The sequence below is a fragment of the Dendrobates tinctorius genome, unplaced genomic scaffold, assembly GCF_039654945.1.
Source record: "Dendrobates tinctorius isolate UK_male_01 unplaced genomic scaffold, ASM3965494v1 ptg000014l, whole genome shotgun sequence".
NCBI classification, from domain to species: domain Eukaryota; kingdom Metazoa; phylum Chordata; class Amphibia; order Anura; family Dendrobatidae; genus Dendrobates; species Dendrobates tinctorius.
This window is the reverse complement of record NW_027361682.1, coordinates 29,691,611-29,710,545: the sequence shown is the minus strand read 5'-3', so window position 1 is coordinate 29,710,545 and position 18,935 is coordinate 29,691,611. Positions and strand designations below refer to the sequence as shown.

At 45.3% G+C, this 18,935-nt stretch overlaps 1 protein-coding gene across 1 annotated transcript in view; it reads left to right on the top strand.

Annotated features, from left to right (window-relative positions):
- LOC141073034 (uncharacterized) overlaps positions 1-8,874 on the top strand; it is a 29,619-nt gene extending 20,745 nt beyond the window's left edge. Inside the window, exon 3 of the mRNA XM_073560347.1 lies at positions 6,527-8,874. Coding sequence (XP_073416448.1) covers positions 6,527-6,532 — 6 coding nt within the window. The 3' untranslated portion in view covers positions 6,533-8,874. The remainder of the gene's footprint in view (positions 1-6,526) is intronic.
- The last annotated feature ends 10,061 nt before the right edge of the window (positions 8,875-18,935 follow it).

Genomic DNA, 18,935 nt, shown 5'->3' with positions numbered 1-18,935 from the left:
GTGCTGCTTTAGTCTTAAATAGCTTTACAGCTTGTGTCTTTAACAGAGTGTTGCATTGTGGGTTAAAGCAATGTATTCTGGGATGAGGAAGATGCCATTTTCTTCTGTGTATTTCATAAGGACTCACGTGTTTATCTGTCCTACTGTAACTCCCCTACTTGAGTTTGTTATCCGGGTAAAGCATATTTGGTAAGATTAATATCTTTCTTGCAATGCAGTTTGTTCAGAGATGTTATTAACTGTATGGCAGTCAGTGCACAGCAGATGTAATTAGACACCTGTGTATTTCTATGTAAAGTTTGCATCACACTGTATACTTCCTGTAATTGTGTTAGCTGTGTGATCATTTGCCCAATACTTACCCATGTCGTTTGTATTCTTTATAGTTTTACCACATGTCCTATACTCTTCACCAATAAACAAGATAGACTACAGAAAACAGAAGCTAGAAGGTGGTTTATGCTGTATGTAAGAGTGCACACCGTGTCAACATGTATGAAGACAGAACGGGGGCCCTCCCGGAGCTATGCTACTCTAGCTATATTGGCATGCGCAGCGCACCCATACAGTTATGCTCAAAGGCAGAGCAGGGAGACTCGATCTCCCTGCTCTGCCACCTGGCTGCTTTGGGGCCACTGAGCAGGAGGATGGCCCGGTGCCAGCAATGGCCCGCTGCCCACCATTGCAAGTTCAACTGTATCAGCTGGATCCCGATACAGTTAACTGCATTGATGAGAGTAGGAGCGTTACACTCCCTCTCCCATCATTCCCCTCTCAGCGTCTGACATCCCTGAAGCTGAGACTGACAGAGGATCTCGATGACGTCACTACTCAGCGCCCACTGTCCAGAGATGTGCGGGCTCTTACAGTGGAAGAAATAGGAGGAGAGGTGAGTATTATACTGTGGGGAGTGCATTATACTATAGAGTCTGCCTGTGGGGGGTTCATTATATTAGATACAGTCTGCCTATGGGGAGTGCATTATACACAGTCTGCCTATGGGGAGTGCATTATAAAATATAGAGTCTCCCTATGGGGGGTGCATTATACTATAGAGTCTGCGTATGAGGAGTACATTATACTATGGAGTCTACCTATGGAGAGTGCATACTATACTATATAGAGTATTCCTATGGGGGTGCTTTATACTATATAGAGTCTCCAAATAGGGGGTGCATAATACTCTATAGGGTCTGCCTTTGGGAGTGGATTATACTATATAGAGGCTGTCTGTGGGGGGTGCATTATACTATATAGAGCCTGCCTATGGGTAGTGCATTATGCAATATAGAGCCTGTATATTGGGGTGCATTATATTATATAGAGTCTGCCTGTGGGGGTGCTGTTATGAATGGGTCACCGAGGAGAAAAAGGCAAAACAAGCTAAGTCACAGAAAATCAGAGAGGTTGGTAACTATGCAGATTGCAGATCCCTGATCCTACCACACAACTAGCAGCAGCCATGGAGCGTACCTACGATGTTTCTAGACGCTTCTTCACAGCCGGAGGACTAAATAAGCCTGAAACATGAAAAGGGGAAAACTAACTGCCCCAGAGCAGACCCCAAAGGAATAGATAGCCCCCACACATGTATTGACGGTGAAACAAGATGAAGGCACAAACACAGGCAGGAAAATAGGCTGAGCAAATGATGGGGCCCAAACTAACTAGAGAGGAAAGGAAAAGAAAGACGCTGTCTGCAACCTGCAAAAAACCCTACAAAAATAATGTCCAACACTTCTGATAGCAAAATTAACCCTGAAGTCACTAGACTTCTCCCACTATATCAGCACTCTGAAATATTCTGAGACAGAACAAAAAGAGACCAAACTAGTAAGGGACAAAAAGCAAATTGGCAAAATACTGATAAATAAGAGTGGAAATTCAGCACAGCCCCAAGCCGGGGCTGGCTGACCACACAAAATCAAGTGTGAACATTAGCAGAAAAGCTTAGCTTTAGATGACTGGAACAGAGCTGAAAACTAAGAGCTGACAAGCCAGAAGGAATCACCAGCAACTGAATAGGGCGCCGGCTGTCTTAAATCCAATCTGAGCCTCCTGAGGTCCAATTGTCATCCTCATTCTCAGGTGGCAGATCTCCACCGATCAAATCAGCCTCACTACCTCCTGTTACCACCAGAGGGAGTCTGGATGGAGAACTCACAACTGCTGAACCAGAGAATGAACTCACAACAGGGTGCATTATACTATATAGAGTCCGCCTATGGAGAGTACATTGTACTAGATAGACTCTGCCTATGGGAGGTACATTATACTATAGAGTCTGCCTATGGGGATGCATAATACCATATAGAGTCTACCTATGGGTGTGCATTATATAATATACAGTATGCCTATGGGGAGTGCATTATACCTTAGAGTCGGCCTATGGGGGTACATTATACAGTATTATATAGAGTTTGCCTATAGGCAGTGCATTATACCATATAGAGTGTGCCTATGGGGAGTGCATTATACTATATAGAGTCTCCATATGGGGGGTGCAATATATTATATAAAATTTGCCTATGAGAAGTGCATTATACTATATAGAGTCTAAATATGGAGAAAGCATTATACTATATAGTGTCTTTATGCTATATTAAGGCTTATAGCAAGTACATTATACTATATAGGGGCCTATGGGGAGTGCATTATACTATATAGAGTCTGCATATGAGGGTACATTATAATATATAGAATGGCTATGAGGAGTGCATTATACTATAGAGTCTGCCTATGTGGATGCATTATACTATATACAGTCTGCCTATGGGAAGTGCATTATACTATATAGCATCTGCCTAGGGGGGTGCTTTATACTATATAAAGTCTGCCTATGGGGAGTGCATTATACTATGTAGAGTCTGCCTATGGAGAAAGCATGATACTATATAGAGTCTGTCTATGAGGAGTGCATTACACTACAGAGTCTGCCTATGGGGGTACATTATACTATATAGAGTCTGCCTCTGGGGGTGCATAATACTATATAAAATATTCCTATGGGGAGTGCATTATGCAATATAGAGTATGCCTATGGAGAAAGCATAATACTATATAGAGTCTGACTATGAGGAGTGCATTATATTATATGGAGGCTTATGGCAAATACATTATACTATATGGAGGCCTATGGGGGAGTGCATTATACTATATTGAGGACTATCTGACTTGTCCAGCTTTACTCTTCACTCCACTCTCCTTCACTAACTAGACTCCACATTGATCTTGAACTTGTAATTGTCCTAGACTCTCACAAAACTGCCTAACCCAGAAAAAACGTTTCTATAAAACCTGGTCTAACCCCTTCCAAACTGAGGGCTAATCCTAACTCTGTTAACTAACTAATCCCTAGTGTAGCAAAATATATTCCTGTACTAGTGTGGTTCTCCTAGTGGACAGACCTCACGCATTCCCAGCGACAACCTTAGGCAAAGCATATAGGAGAATCAAACACATGGGCAATAGGAATATATTAAAACCCTTTTTTATCACACATATAAATATTCACACATCAACATCAGTGCATCAAGCTACAAACAACATCATAACAACCCCCTGTTCCCACAGCGTCTTCATCAACCCTTCCTCCCCCTACATCCCAACACAGTATTAAGACCCTTCACAGTATGATGCCCCCCATACAGTACAATGCACATATAGTCAGCTCCACAAAGTATAATGCCAGCACCATAACCATCATAGTTTGGTCTCCACACACAGTATGATGCTCCCACAGCTTTCCGCACACAGCATGATTCCCCCATAGAGTATGATGCACCCAAAATCCCAACAATACAATATGATGGCCACAGTATCAGTATGATGTCCCTGAAGTCCCCTCCATACAACATGATGCCTCCACAATGCCTCCCCCCACATTGTATGAAGCCCCTAGAGTGCCTCCCCACAAACAGTGTGATTCCCTCCACACAGGATAATGCATGCACAGTCACCCCCACACAGTATGATGTCCCCACAGTCCTTTCTTCCACAAATGATGTCCCTGTGAACAGCTTACTGAGATGCAATGTACAGATAATGATGGGGGGGTAACCAACTAAATTTACTTATTCTTCTAACCCAGAAATGAAAGTGTTAATTATGAGGCAGTTGGTTACTCAGATACAGGGCAGCGAATCATATAATATTAACAGTAACGGAGCCAACAACAATATCTTCAATATCCTATTCCCAGTTCTATCCTTCAGTGGGAGCGCCACTTTAATTTTTTAAGGGTGCCACTCACGATAGACCCAGCACCTCCGATAATATTACTATCAAGGTCATCAGTATTTCCCGCTGGGCCACAAGTCCTTAGTAGTGAGTCACTTAATATCCTACGTTTGTTCCTCGCAATGGCCTGGCCACTTCTGCAGCAAAGTCACACACCCTGTACCATGCCGCCACGTTAGAAATAACGACCCGGTTCCATAGTGTCTTCTATTAACCACAGCAGATGTCCAGTCCCGTACAATGGTCCACGGTGCTTGTCCAGTGGTGTTCGGCTATCGGTTGTGACGGACGAAGCCTTAACATCAAGTCTTGACCAAAGGAGTCTGGGTCCCCAGTTTGGACCAGCATGGTCTTGACTTCAGAGCCTGACCAATGGTGTCCCGCCTTTCCCGGTCTCCAACCTCACTTCGGTTGCTCGGCCTCTGCGTCCCACTGCTCACACTTCCTCCTTGTTTCTCTAGTTAACACCAACTGATTTTCTGCCTTATTACGCCAGCTTTTTATATTTGATAACTGCGCCACAGCTACCGCCTAACCCGGTGCTTCCTTCAAACTCATCCCTCCAGAAATGATCCTTCATCTTCTGATTTCGCTTTACACAGTTCGCTCAGCAGATGGTGACATTTGGTCACAAGTGTCGTAGAGCATTGAAACACTTCTTCGGCTCCCCACCCCTTTACGTCCCAACAGTCCCCTTACACACAGCAATGGATCTTGATGATTTTCATACCCAAATACATTCAGCATGGCAGAACCTTCCTCAGGCACTATCAATAACCTCAATGTCAGCAGCCAATTCTGTCAGGCTAAGTGCACACGTACCGGAACTCTCGCGGAAATTACCGTGAGAATTCCGGAATTCCAGTCCGCGGGAAAACCGCATTTTAAATTCCCGCGGAAAAACTAGCATTTTGCAAGCGTATTTAGCTTGCAAAATGCTAGCGTTTTCCAAGCGATCTGTAGCATTGCTGGGAGAACTGATTGACAGATTGGTCACACTCGTCAAACATAGTGTTTGACAAGTGTGACCAACTTTTTACTACTGAGGCTGCCTATGCAGCATCAGTAGTAAAAGATAAAATGTAAAAAAAAATAAAAAATGGTGTTATTCTCACCCTCCGATGTCCCGCGCATCCGTTCCCAGTAATCCTTTGCGAAAATGCCCGCGATGACGTCCGTTCTCGCAGGATCGCGATGTCTCGCGGTAATTCGGATGACGTCGCACGAATGACCGCGAGACTTCGCGATCCCGCGAGAACGGACGCCATCGCGGGCATTTTCGCAAAGGACTACTGGGACCGGAGCGTGAAGAGAAGCGGAAAGACTGCGCGGGACGTCGGAGGGTGAGAATAACAATATTTTTTATTTTTAAATTCTATTTTTTACAGGGATATGGTACCCAAAGCCCGGAGGACAGTCTCCTCTCCTCCGGACCGTGGGTACCATCCGCCATTGTTCTGCTTACTTTCCGCATGGTGGGCACAGCCACATGTGGGAAGTAAGCGGAGCAATGCATTCCTATGGGTGCGGGATCGCCGCGATTCCGCAAATTAATGAGCATGCTGCGGTTTTTACCGCGAAGCGATTCCGCCGCGGTAAAAACCGCAGCATTAGCACAGCATTGCGGAATCCCATAGGAATGCATGGGATGCTTATTTTGGGATGGGATGCAAAATCGCGCGGTTAAAACAGCCGCGGAAACGCGAAAAAAACGCCACGTGTGAACGCAGCCTCAGTGTGGGGATTTCTGCCCATGGCACTCATGCTCCATACTAATTAAATCAATATGTTTAGAAAATTTTGTTTTTATCTCTTCATCATTTGTGGGTCAGGAACATGTCTCCAACCTGTGATTTCCATCATTCCACTACTTTTCCTTCTTGTTTTTTAAATTTCAATCTTGAGGAGTGCATCCGAAGATCAATACTATAAATCCTACGAGATAGTTGGGGAACTCTGTTTTTGCATTGGGGCCCAGGATAAAAGATGGAGCCTAAGATTCCCCCTAGTCCAGTCAAAATACGAAAAAAAAATCCTTTACCCTGAACAAATTCCAAGAAAGCGTTTTATTGTTTTTTTTTGGTAGTATTGCATGTAGGGAAAAACATACTAAAAGTTTACCAAGATAGGGTTACCACAAAGGGTCCAAATGTGACGTCAAAGAATATGGAGGCCAAAGCTGTAAAATGTTAAATGCGACTCGCCTTTCAGTGTCTATCATATTTCTTTTACAATTACTACTATTATTATATTTATTATTTAATGATTTATTTATCTTCTTTTACAGAGCTGAGAATGATGGAAAGTCAAGAAACTTGCCCCTTATGCAGCCATGAAGTAGAAGATGACGGAGAAAGAGTGGTGATTGGTGCGAAAGGAGCTGAAGGGGTCAATAAAGCCAGTATTGAGAGGGGCGTTAGCACTGTGGTAGCTGCTGGAGCAATGGTGCACAAGAGATGTCATATGAACTACATAAACAAGAAGCAAATAGACTTGCATAAGAAAGCTACTTCCGTTCATCATTCACCTGCCAAGAGAGGTACACGGGTGTCTACTGGATCCTATGATAGCACGACGCAGTGTTTGTTCTGTGGACATGAAGTGGTGAAGACAAGATCTAGTAGTGATTTCAATGACTATAGCTTTGTTAAAACGGATGGATTTGTAAGGTCCATCTTGTCCCATTGCAAACAGCGTAATGATGACTGGGCAATCACCATTCAAGGGAGAATCATGTACTTTGGGAAGGACTTACATGCTGCAGACTGTCGGTATCATCGTTCATGTGACATTAACTTTCGGACAAATTACGGAATTCCTATGCGTCATAGTGGTGGATCTACTACAAAGAAACCGCGGAAGGTAGGGAGGCCGATGAACATGGACCATGAGCAAGCGTTCTTGAGTATGTGTACATTTCTCGAGGACAACGATGAAGAGCAACTGACTGTCCCAGATCTTGCAAAGAAAATGACAGAGTATCTTGTAGAAGGAGACAGTGCTGCCTATAGTAATAAATGGCTGAGGTATAGGCTGGAGGAGAGGTATGGCGATTCGCTATTCATAGCAGGGTGAGAAGGGTTGCCTAACATTGTAACGTTCCGTGAAAAGACCAGAATATTCCTGAGGGACTATTTCCATAGTCAGGTAACGGATGAAGAAGCCCAGAAGAGAGCCATCATAGAGACTGCGGCCAAACTAATCAAGAGCGATATCAAGTCTAAGATCCCATCTTCAACCGATGAATATCCGAAGACTTCTTCGCTTGAATGTCAGTCTGCCTTAGATTATCTCCCCCTGAGTTTGCTTTGCTTGCTTGAAACCCTCTTCGTTGGAAAGGACATTCACAGGAAGGTCGCAAGCATTGGACAATCAGTTGTTCAGGCTGTATGTCCCAGGGCTGTAGTAGCTCCATTGCAGCTTGGGTTAGCAGACCAGCTCCATCATCATTTCAGGTCTCGATTTCTTGTAGACAGTCTCTCAGCAATGGGATATTGTTCATCATATTCGGAAGTTCAGCGATTCGAGGAAAATGCGGCTGCTTCTGTTGGCCAGGATGTACTCGGTGGTAACATAGACAGACTGGATACGGCACTGCTGTTCGCTGCGGACAACGTCGATCATAATATCATCACGTTAGATGGGAAGGGGACTTTCCACAGCATGGGGATGGTAGCTACTGTGACTCCAGGAAGGAAGGTCAGTCGCACTGTTCTCATATGGAAGACTGTGGACTTGGAGATAGTTGAACAAAGCAGAGTTGATGTAAGGGAATACCGTTTCGCAAAACACATTTGTCGAAACATAAAATTCAAGCCCTTGCCATTTCTCGACGCCATTGACCATCGTGTTGATGTATTGTGGGAGATGTCTTTACGCTTCAAACAGCCTGCACTGAGCTGGAATTGAATGATGCACATGCTACACAAAGACTGTGATCATCCGGGGTCGTCTTCGGTAATCTTCCTGCCCATCATTGACATGTGTTCTGGAGACAAGTCATGCATCTTCTCTACTCTTGAGTATCTGTGCAACCTTGCTGATAAACACCGATCTGCTGCAGTTGTTACATTCGATCAGCCACTCTGCTGGAAAGTGTCAGAAATCAAACATGAGGTGCCAAGTAATACAATCAGAGGGGGATGCAGATGTGGAGATTGCTAAGGCAGCAGTGTCAATGTCATCCAACAAAAGTACTAGTCTCATTGGCGAAGATACAGATCTTTTGGTGTTGTTACTTCATCACGCGTCAACCAGCGATGACAACAAGCTTTATTTTTACTCGGATAAAGGGAGTCCTGCAACAGTATACAACATTAAGGTTATGAAGAAGTTCCTGGGAAACCATGTCTGCAGCAGTCTTCTGTTCCTTCATGCATTCACGGGTTGCGATACCACTTCCGCGGTTTTTGGAATCTGGAAAAAAACTCGGTCTACACAAGGATTTGAAGGGACACTCGGTCTTAAATAGCTGTGCTAAAATCTTTTCCACACCTAACAAAAACAAAGCTGAGATTGAAGACGCTGGGTGTAAAGCGATGGTGGCATTGTTCAGGGGCAAACCTGGAGACAATCTGTCTGCAATGAGGTATTCTACTCTCTGCAAAAAAGTTGGTTCAGCCAAAATTTTTGTTACACCTGAACGACTGCCACCGACCTCCTCTGCAACGAAGTATCATGCCCTTCGGAGTTACTTCAAAGTGATGCTTTGGATGGACAATGGTGAGGCCATGGACACTACTGAATGGGGATGGGAATTGCAGAACAACAGTCTAGTTCCAGAGATGATAGATACTTTACCCGTGCCAGAAACACTTCTGAAAATAATTCACTGCAATTGTTCTCGTGGTTGTAGTACACTTCGGTACACTTGCAAAAGACACAGACTTACCTGTTCACGGGTATACGGACCATGTCAAGAAGGGCATTGTGACAATATGAGTGAGGAAGCAGTGTCTGATGATGAAAATAGTGACTATTGACCTGACACGCTTATTCAGTGATGAAGTAGGTCTTAAAATGCACTGTGTATTAATTCTATAATTTCTAGAAATGTACATATATGTCATGACGTCATTGATGACATCATGACCTCGCCTGTCCATGTAGTTAGTATAAAACTTTGTATAAAAATTGTTATATGAAAATATATAGTATACAAAATGCAAACTCTTCTGTAACCTAAAGCTACAGCTTTGAAATAGGGAAATATTCGTTATTTTTAGTGCGATGGCTGTCATCGCCTTATGACGTCATAGTTAGGACCTTTGTGGTGATCAATTTTTGGAAAACTTTTAATATGTTGTTCCCCACATATAATAGTAATAAAAAAAATCATAAAACAATTTCTTGGAATTTGTTCCGGGTCAAACCGTATTTTGACTGGACTTCCCTTCAGAAATTGCAGCATAAAGTTGAAGGCTAAAGTAACTATTTTCATGTTGAGGTAACAGAAAGCTTTGTAAATGCGGACAGAAGGGTTGGGAGTGCGGTTATGAGAAAATAATTAGTGCCGCCCTCCCTTTTCTCCCTTTCCTTGTGGAGATGATTTTATTTGGAATTCACAAATGAGAGGTTTAGTGCACAGGGTAGAGGTGCAATCCATCAGTCTGTCAGGCAGGAGATGGAATCTATGAGGGGAGGAGGTCTACATGCTCCCCATAGATTGCAGATACGTGTAAATGGGGGCTATACGGCACAATTTTATTATGTTAACATACTGTATGTGGAATCATGGGCGGCATTATTACCTTGGTGAAGTGGTACAATAATTAAGCGACAAGAAGCCTAAAAGAGTGAAATGCGTTTCTCTCTTGCGCGCAGTAAATATTGTTAGAGGGAGATGTATGACTGCTCATTGCAAAAAGATATATGACTGGAATTGCAGTATATGAGAAAAGCTATTACATAAAGGTTACCCTATAGGCAGGGGAGAGTTACGTCGTAATCCTGGGACTAGGTGCAGCAATCCAAAGCTTCTGTATGGTCCCCGCCTGAAACATCACAAAGCCTGAGAATGTCAGTAGGATCATGAAACATGTGGTTAAAATTCAGGCTGATCCCATCAACGCCCCCATAACAATAAGCACTTGGCAAAATTGGCAATATGTCAAGAACCAGTGGGTTTTGGGGAGTATAGTAATGTGATCCATGCTTGCTAAGCTGAGGATAGATTTTACAGAAAATTTCCCCCCATCCAATAGGTAAATTTGAACAGCTATACCAAAATAATCCTGACGTATAGTGGCAAAAGATACTGACATATATGAATAACATTAAAAATACTTCCTTAAAGAGCCCACATAATACCAAAATATTGTGTCAATATAATACTGTCATATGCGACACCTACAGAAAATGTTTTGCAATGTCTCTTAGAATGAATGAGCACTTATAGATCCCTTATAATGCCACTATATAGTGCCAAAACAATCGTACCATATAGAGCTCTGGCAAAAATTAAGAGACCACTTTCAAATTTTCAGTTTGTCTGATTTTTCTCTTTATAGGTATATTTTTGAGTAAAATGCAAATTGTTCTTTTAGTCTATAAACTTCTGACAACATGTCTCTGAATTTACAAGCAATAATTTTTTTTTTTTTCTGACAAAGAAAAATGGTCAAAATTAAAAAAAAACAAAAACCCAGTGCTTTCAGACCTCAACTAATGCAAATAAAACAAGTTCATAATCATTTTTTATTATTATTATACATTTATATAGCGCCATTTATTCCATGGCGCTTTACAGAGACAAGGGGAAATATAGACAAGTACAATAAACATGTGCAAGACAAGGGACACACAAGTACAGAAGGAGAGAGGACCCTGACCGTGAGGGCTCACAGTCTACAGGGATGGGTGAGGATACACTAGGAGAGGGTAGAACTGGTTGTGCAGTGGTTCAGTAGACCGAGGATCATTGCAGGCTGTAGGCTTGTCAGAACAGGTGGGTCTTCAGGTTCTTCTTGAAGGTTTCCATTGTTGGTGAGAGTCTGATGTGTTGCGGCAGAGAGTTCCAGAGTATGGGGGAAGCACGGGAGAAGTCTTGTATGCAGTTGTGGGAAGAAGAGATGAGGGGGGAGTAGAGAAGGAGATCTCGAGAGGATCGAAGGTTGCGTGAGGGTAGGTACCGGGAGACCATGTCACAGATGTATGGGGGAGACAGGTTGTGGATGGCTTTGTATGTCATGGTTAGGGTTTTGAACTGGAGCCTCTGGACAATAGGAAGCCAGTGAAGGGCCTCGCATAGGGGGGAGGCTGGGGAATAGCGGGGAGACAGGTGGATTAGTCGGGTAGCAGAGTGTAGGATAGACTGGAGTGGTGCCAGAGTGCTGGAGGGGAGGCCAGAGAGTAGGAGGTTGCAGTAGTCGAGGCGGGAGATGATAAGGGCGTGCACTAGTGTTTTTGTGGTTTCATGGTTGAGGAATGCGCGGATCTGGGAAATATTTTTGAATTTGAGGCAGCAGGAGGAGGCAAGGGCTTGGATATGGGGTTTGAAAGAGAGGGCAGAGTCGAGAATCACCCCAAGGCACCGAGCGTGCGGGACTGGGGAAATTGATGGATAGGTCTGTTGGAGGGGTAGAGTGAGATGGGGGAAAGATGATGAATTCTGTTTTGTCCATGTTCAGTTTGAGAAAGCGAGCAGAAAAGAAGGCTGAAATAGCAGATAGACATTGTGGGATTTTGGTCAGTAAGGAGGTGAGGTCAGGTCTAGCTAGGTAGATCTGCGTGTCATCGGCGTAGAGGTGGTACCGCAAGCCATGGGATTCTATGAGCTGTCCCAGGCTGAAGGTGTAGATGGAGAAGAGTAGGGGTCCGAGGACTGAGCCTTGAGGAACACCGACAGACAGGGGGCGAGGTGAGGAGGTGGTGTGTGAGAGGGAGACACTAAATGTACAGTCTGTTAGGTATGATGAGATCCAGGATAGGGCCAAGTCTGTGATGCCAAGAGATGAGAGAATCTGCAGCAGGAGGGAATGGTCCATGGTGTCGAAGGCAGAAGACAGGTCCAGGAGAAGGACGACAGAGTAGTGTTGCTTGCTCTTGGTGGTTAGTAGGTCGTTAGTAACTTTAGTTAGGGCAGTTTCAGTTGAGTGATGTGGTCGGAAGCCAGATTGTAACCGGTCAAAAAGGGAACAGGAGGAGAGAGATTTAGAAACAACAATACTAATGTTTTAACTCAGGAAGAGTTCTGAAATCAATATTTTGTGGAATAAACATGATTGTTAATCAGAGCTTTCATGCGTCTTGGCATGCTTTCCACCAGTCTTTCCCACTGCTTTTAGGTGGCCTTATGCCACTCCTGGTACAAAAATTTAAACAGTTCTTTGTTTGATGGCTTGTGACTATCCATCATCCTCTTGATTTCATTCCAGAGGTTTTCAATGGAGTTCAGGTCTGGAAAATGGGCTGCCCATGACAGGGTTTTGATGTGGCGGTCTCTTAATTTTTGCCAGAGCTGTATAAGGTCCACATAATTATGTCATATTTTGCCTAAATAATATGCAAATAATACTAATTTTTAGGAACCCTTGTATTACTGCCATATCATACCAAGACACTAATACATATACTAACACCCATATCTTGCAAATATAAATTGCCTGATTAATGTTCTTCATGGAAATATTACTCAGTTATTTAGCCTACATAATAATGCCATATAGTGATAAACTGCTACATGCACACACAGTACACCAAGATTTTACTGCCACGTAGTACAATGACAATACTGCCATATGCAAAGCCCATAAATATCAAAATATTTCTTGAATATTGTACATCATTGAAGTATTTAAAATGTAAAAGGCACACATAATACTGTGATAGAGTGCTAAGACAATACTGCTATATGCAGCACCCAAGTAATAGTCTTATACATTGTCCTAATAATATGACTCATTAAAAACCTCACTTCAAGAGTCCACACGATACTGCCATATACAGTGCCTACATTATACTATCATATACTGTATTGCCGAATACTACTCATTGAAATAGCAATCACTTAAAAAACCCACATAGTGCTGCCATATAATACAAATACAATACTGACATTTGAAGATCTTACAATATACTGCTATTAGAGTTGAGCGACTTTTGGTTTTTTAGGGTCGAGTTTCGTTTCGTGAAACCAGACTTTTCCAAAAGTCGGGTCAAGCAAGATCGGCCGATTATAGGGAAAAGTCGGGGTCGTCCCGAAACACGAAACCCAATGTAAGTCAATGGGGAATACAAGTCGGCAGTGAGAGGAGGACAGGAAACACACCTACAGTGCCCATTTGAATGCCAAAAGCATCAATTCTTCTTACTTAAGCTTGTCAACCTTAATTAACTTCATAATACAAGTTACGCACTGAAAAATGGGGGTTATTTGGCTAAAGTTGTGGGGGGGTAGGGCTGGCTCCAGGTTTTCATGTGCCCTGGGCGAAAGAGCGCCCCTTTAACACATAATACCACAACTCATCATGCTCCGATACGGCAGAGAAATAGCGGTATAGTACAATGAAAAATACTTCACTTTTTACATCTCATGACGAGGCCCATCTATTTCTCCATACAGAATCATTGGTCCCATATAATGTTTGAAACAGTATATGATGAGCTCCACATAATGCTACGGTATATGTTGGTCCCCATGGATGAAGCTCCACTGTGTTATGGGCCCAAATAATGCTCCAAACATAATGGTCCCCATTTCTAATGCTGTAGTGTATAATGGGCCCTGTAAATGCTGCTCCAGTGTCTGATGTCCACCTTTGGAATGTTCCAGTGTATGGTGGGCCCCATCTATCATTCTCCAGAGTATAGTGCTCCCCAAAAATTGCTGTGCCAACATTGAAAACAATCAAATAAGTCTCCTCGCTAGGGAATCCCTGTACTAGTCTGGACTCCTTGTCGTCCCCATCTTCCATCTCACTGCACAGTATTTCAACCTTGCAAGTTCTGTGATCCTGAGCAAGCAGGGGGGGCCCACTCGTTGGCGACGGCACTGGCACAGGGCCACTGATAGTACGGTGGTGTGTCTGATGGCGGGTGGGCCGAACCTGCACTTTCATCTGCAGCTTCCTCTTTGTCACCGTGTAAGATGGAACTGTATATGGGAAGGGTAACCTGAGTTTCATCAGGGTCAGATTCAGGCCGTGTAGCGTGCGAGGGGAATGTAGTGGTCTGGGTCAATGTACCAGCAGATTCATTGAGCAGTGGCTGGGCATCAGTGCACTTGTGTCGCCCCCCAGGAGTACGGTCGCCACAGTGTCATTACCTTCCTCCTAGGGAGTGTGATGTCATGCTTGGGAGCAACGAAGGATCTCTCTAGCAGGTTAACTGATTGGGCGGCGTTATTCCCACGAGTCATGACCCTCCAAACAGCGTTCATGAAGGCAAAGTGTTTGTTTTACGTGGGCAGTATGGTTGCAAAGCTGAACCTTAAAGGAATGTCCAGAAGGGCACCACCAGGAGTGGAGCCTACGGTTAAATTCGACTCCACCTGGGAAACCTCAACCATGCCAGCTACAGAAAAGATGCACACATTGCAAGCTTAATTCCGTTAACGAACAAGACTCCGTCATGCCCCGCGGTCCGAATCCGGCTTACTAGAGGGACACGTGAGGCTCTGGCACATGAGATTGGCCAATAACTGGTGTGTCATGCCCTTACATGTCCGTGGCTGCATGTGCGCTACACTGAAAAGGCCAGCGTTTGTCGCTTACAGGTGCAGATAACCCGCTGAACAACGTTAGTGATGGGGATCACTGATTACAATTATTACCCGCGAGCGATGATTTCCCAGTAAGTGCAGGTCAACCGCAGTTCCGGAATTAGGCCTAACCGTCATTCCTGAAAAAATGAAAAACTTACGTGTGCAAACCACAGGTGCTGTAGCTTGCTTAACAGCTCGCCAGCCGTTCTCACGCCCAGTATGGATTACACGTGATTGCACAAAGGTGAGAAAGGGTACCGTATCCCCGGATAACATGTATGGACAGCGTACACATTCAAAATATATGTCTATACATCAGGAGGCAGGCTCAGACGGTGTTAGGCCCAGTATGGCTTGCACGTGATTGCACAAAGGTGAGAAAGGGTACCGTATCCCCGGATAACATGTATGGATAGCGTACACATTCAAAATATATGTCTATACATCAGGAGGCAGGCTCAGACGGTGTTAGGCCCAGTATGGCTTGCACGTGATTGCACAAAGGTGAGAAAGGGTACCGTATCCCCGGATAACATGTATGGATAGCGTACACATTCAAAATATATGTCTATACATCAGGAGGCAGGCTCAGACGGTGTTAGGCCCAGTATGGATTGCACGTGATTGCACAAAGGTGAGAAAGGGTACCGTATCCCTGGATAACATGTATGGATAGCGTACACATTCAAAATATATGTCTATACATCAGGAGGCAGGCTCAGACGGTGTTAGGCCCAGTATGGATTGCACGTGATTGCACAAAGGTGAGAAAGGGTACCGTATCCCCGGATAACATGTATGGATAGCGTACACATTCAAAATATATGTCTATACATCAGGAGGCAGGCTCAGACGGTGTCAGGCACAGTATGGATTTGACGGCCCAGACTACACAGCGGAGGAGCAGGGAGAGGTAAAGATTGCAAATGCTGGGGCCCTGCCCAAGCAAGGCGGGCCCACTCGTGGGCGTCGGTACTGGCACTGGGCCCCTCATAGTACGGCGGTGTGTCTGACGGCGGGTGTGCACCACCACCGTCAGAGACACTTGATTGCACTATGAGGGACGCTGTGCCAGTGCCCGCGCCCAAGAGTCGGCCTACCCACCTGTCCAGGGCAACGGCACTCGCACGGTGTCGTGCGCTAGGTGGTGACCCCGGCTATGGGGGGGAGGCAGCACAGTTAGGGAGTTTTAGAAAGTGGCATATGTTGATGTAGGACATTCAGCTGATGCAAAAGGCGAAATAGGTCAAGTCCCAGGAAGAGGTGGACCAAAGCAAGCCATTTTTCTGTCACCCTATGTGTCATCAGGGGAAGGTGGGACAAAATCCTTGGAAACCCATGCATGGTTCATTTTAATGAAGGTTAGATCATCCACATTTTGGGTTGACAGACGGGTCCTTTTTTCTGTCAGGATTGATCCAGCTGCACAGAAGACTCTTTCCGATAGCACACTTGCAGCTGGGCAAGCGAGCTCCTGTAAGGCATATTGTGCCAATTCAGGCCAGGTGTCCAGTTTAGTGGCCCAATAGTCAAAGGGGAATGACCTGTGTGGGAGAACATCGATATGGGAAGAAAAGTAGTTTGTAACCATAGTTGACAACTGCTGTCTCCTGTCACTTTCCATCGATGCAGTATTACCAGTTGTGTGAGCGGTATTTGAAAAATCAGTCCACAACATTGTCATGAAACCCCTGTCTCCAACGCCACTTCTGCTGTGTGCACCATGAACACCTCTGCCAAGCTGCCCCCGGCCCGTATGGCTCGTGTGAGAACCATCACCGCTGCTGTGTGCTGGGAATGCCTCAAGCAACCGATTTACCAGAGTTGCTTGTTTATTAGCCAATATTAGGTCAAGGTTCTCCTGTGGCATGATGTTTTGTAATTTGCCTTTATAGCGTGGATCCAGGATGCTGGCCAACCAGTAGTCGTCATCGTTCATCATTTTGGCAATGCGGGGGTCCCTTTTTAGGATCTGCAAGGCATAATCTGACATGTGGGCCAATGTTCCCAGGTCAATGATGCACTGCGAGTGCTGGTTGGAGGAGCACTTTCTGGCAAATCCACATCCCTCCAGTCACGCACAAACCCTGTACCAGACCTTGCCACGCCAACATTTTCACTTGCCCCACGAGATGCATCCTCCTCCCCTAAGTAATCATCCCCATCATCATCCTCCTCCTCCTCTTCTTCCTCCACCTCGTCCAGGAGAGGTCCCTGAGCAGACAATGGCTGAATGTCATCAAGGATTATCTCCTCCTCTTCCTCCTCATCAACATTGGCTGCAGACGCCTGCTCCTTAAGGTGCGTCAAAGTTTGCATGAGCAGACGCATAAGTGGGATGCTCATGCTTAGGATGGCGTCGTCTGTGCTTACCAGCCGTGTGCATTCCTCAAAACACTGAAGGACTTTACAGAGGTCTTTCAGCTTCGACCACTGCACACCTGTCAACTCCATGTCTGCTCTCAAAGTGCCTGGCCGTGTATCCTCCCACAAATGCATTATGGCCTGCCTCTGCTCGCACAGCCGCTCCACCATGTGCAGGGTGGAGTTCCACCTTGTTGCAATGTCGATAATGAGGCGGTGGTTGGGAAGGTGGAGCAATCGCTGCAGCTTCTGCATACGAACGGAGTGTACAGGCGACCGGCGGATGTGCGCGAACAGTCTTCGCACCTTCTGGAGCAGGGCTGTTAACTCCGGATAATTTTTGAGGAAGCACTGCACCACCAGGTTCAAGGTGTGAGCCAAGCAAGGTATGTGGCTGAGTTTTGAAAGGGCTATGGCTGCCACAAAATTACGGCCGTTATCACTAACTACCTTGCCTGCCTCAAGATGTACACTGCCCAGCCATGACTCAGTTTGTCGCTTCAAGTACTCGGCCAGCACCTCGGCGGTGTGTCTGTCGCCCAAACACATCATCTGCAACACAGCCTGCTGACGCTTTCCACTAGCTGCTCGATAGGGGGACACCTCGTGTGCAACAGTGGCAGCTGCAGATGGAGTGCTCGTACGACTGCGCTCTGTGGACGAGCTTTCGCTTCTGGAGGAGGAGGAGGGTCGAACGCCTACAGCCAACTGTTTCCTATACCGTGGGCTAGGCAGCACTGTCCCACCACCGCTGTCCCCTGTGGACCCTGCATCCACCACATTAATCCAGTGCGCAGTGATGGACACGTAACGGCCCTGGCCATGCCGACTGGACCATGCATCAGTTGTGAGGTGCACCTTTCCACTCACTGACTGCTTGAGTGCATGGACAATGCGGTCTTTTACATGATGGTGGAGGGCTGGGATGGCTTTGCGAGAGAAGAAGTGGCGACTGGGTAGGTCATAGCGTGGTACTGCATAGGCCATGAGTTCGCGGAAAGCTGCGCTTTCCACCAACCGATAGGGCATCATCTCAAATGAGATTAGTTTGGCAATGTGGGCGTTCAAACCCAGTGTACGCGGATGAGAGACTGAGTACTTTCATGACCTACTCATAGTGTCTGGGAGGGTGAGCTGGACTTGAGAGCTGCATATGGTGGAAGTAGCGGTGGACAGGGTGGACTGAGAGAGGGTTGATGATGGTGATGGAGTTGGTGTTCTTTCTGATGGCCTAGATTCAGTATTTCGTTGATATAACAGTGGGATTCCCTGACTGCTGTGGCCTTGCAGCGACACCTCAACATTTGCTGCTGTGCTAACCGGTGGGCTTACAGTGGGGGAAACAATGTAGTGTTGCTGACTACCTTCTTTGTGATCAGTTGCACATGTGGCACTTGAGGTTTGGTGTTGTGTCCACGCTTGCAAGTGCATGGTGGTTAAATGTCTAAGCATGCAACTGGTATTCAAATTTTTCAGATTTTTCCCTCGGCTAAAGGTCTTGCGCACTTCTTACAGATAACCTTGGCCTGATCATGAGGATTTTGTTCAAAAAAGTGCCACACTGCACTCTTCCTACTTTGGCAGACATTTTGCGGCCTAGCACGCTGTGATCTTTTGACCCTCTGGACAA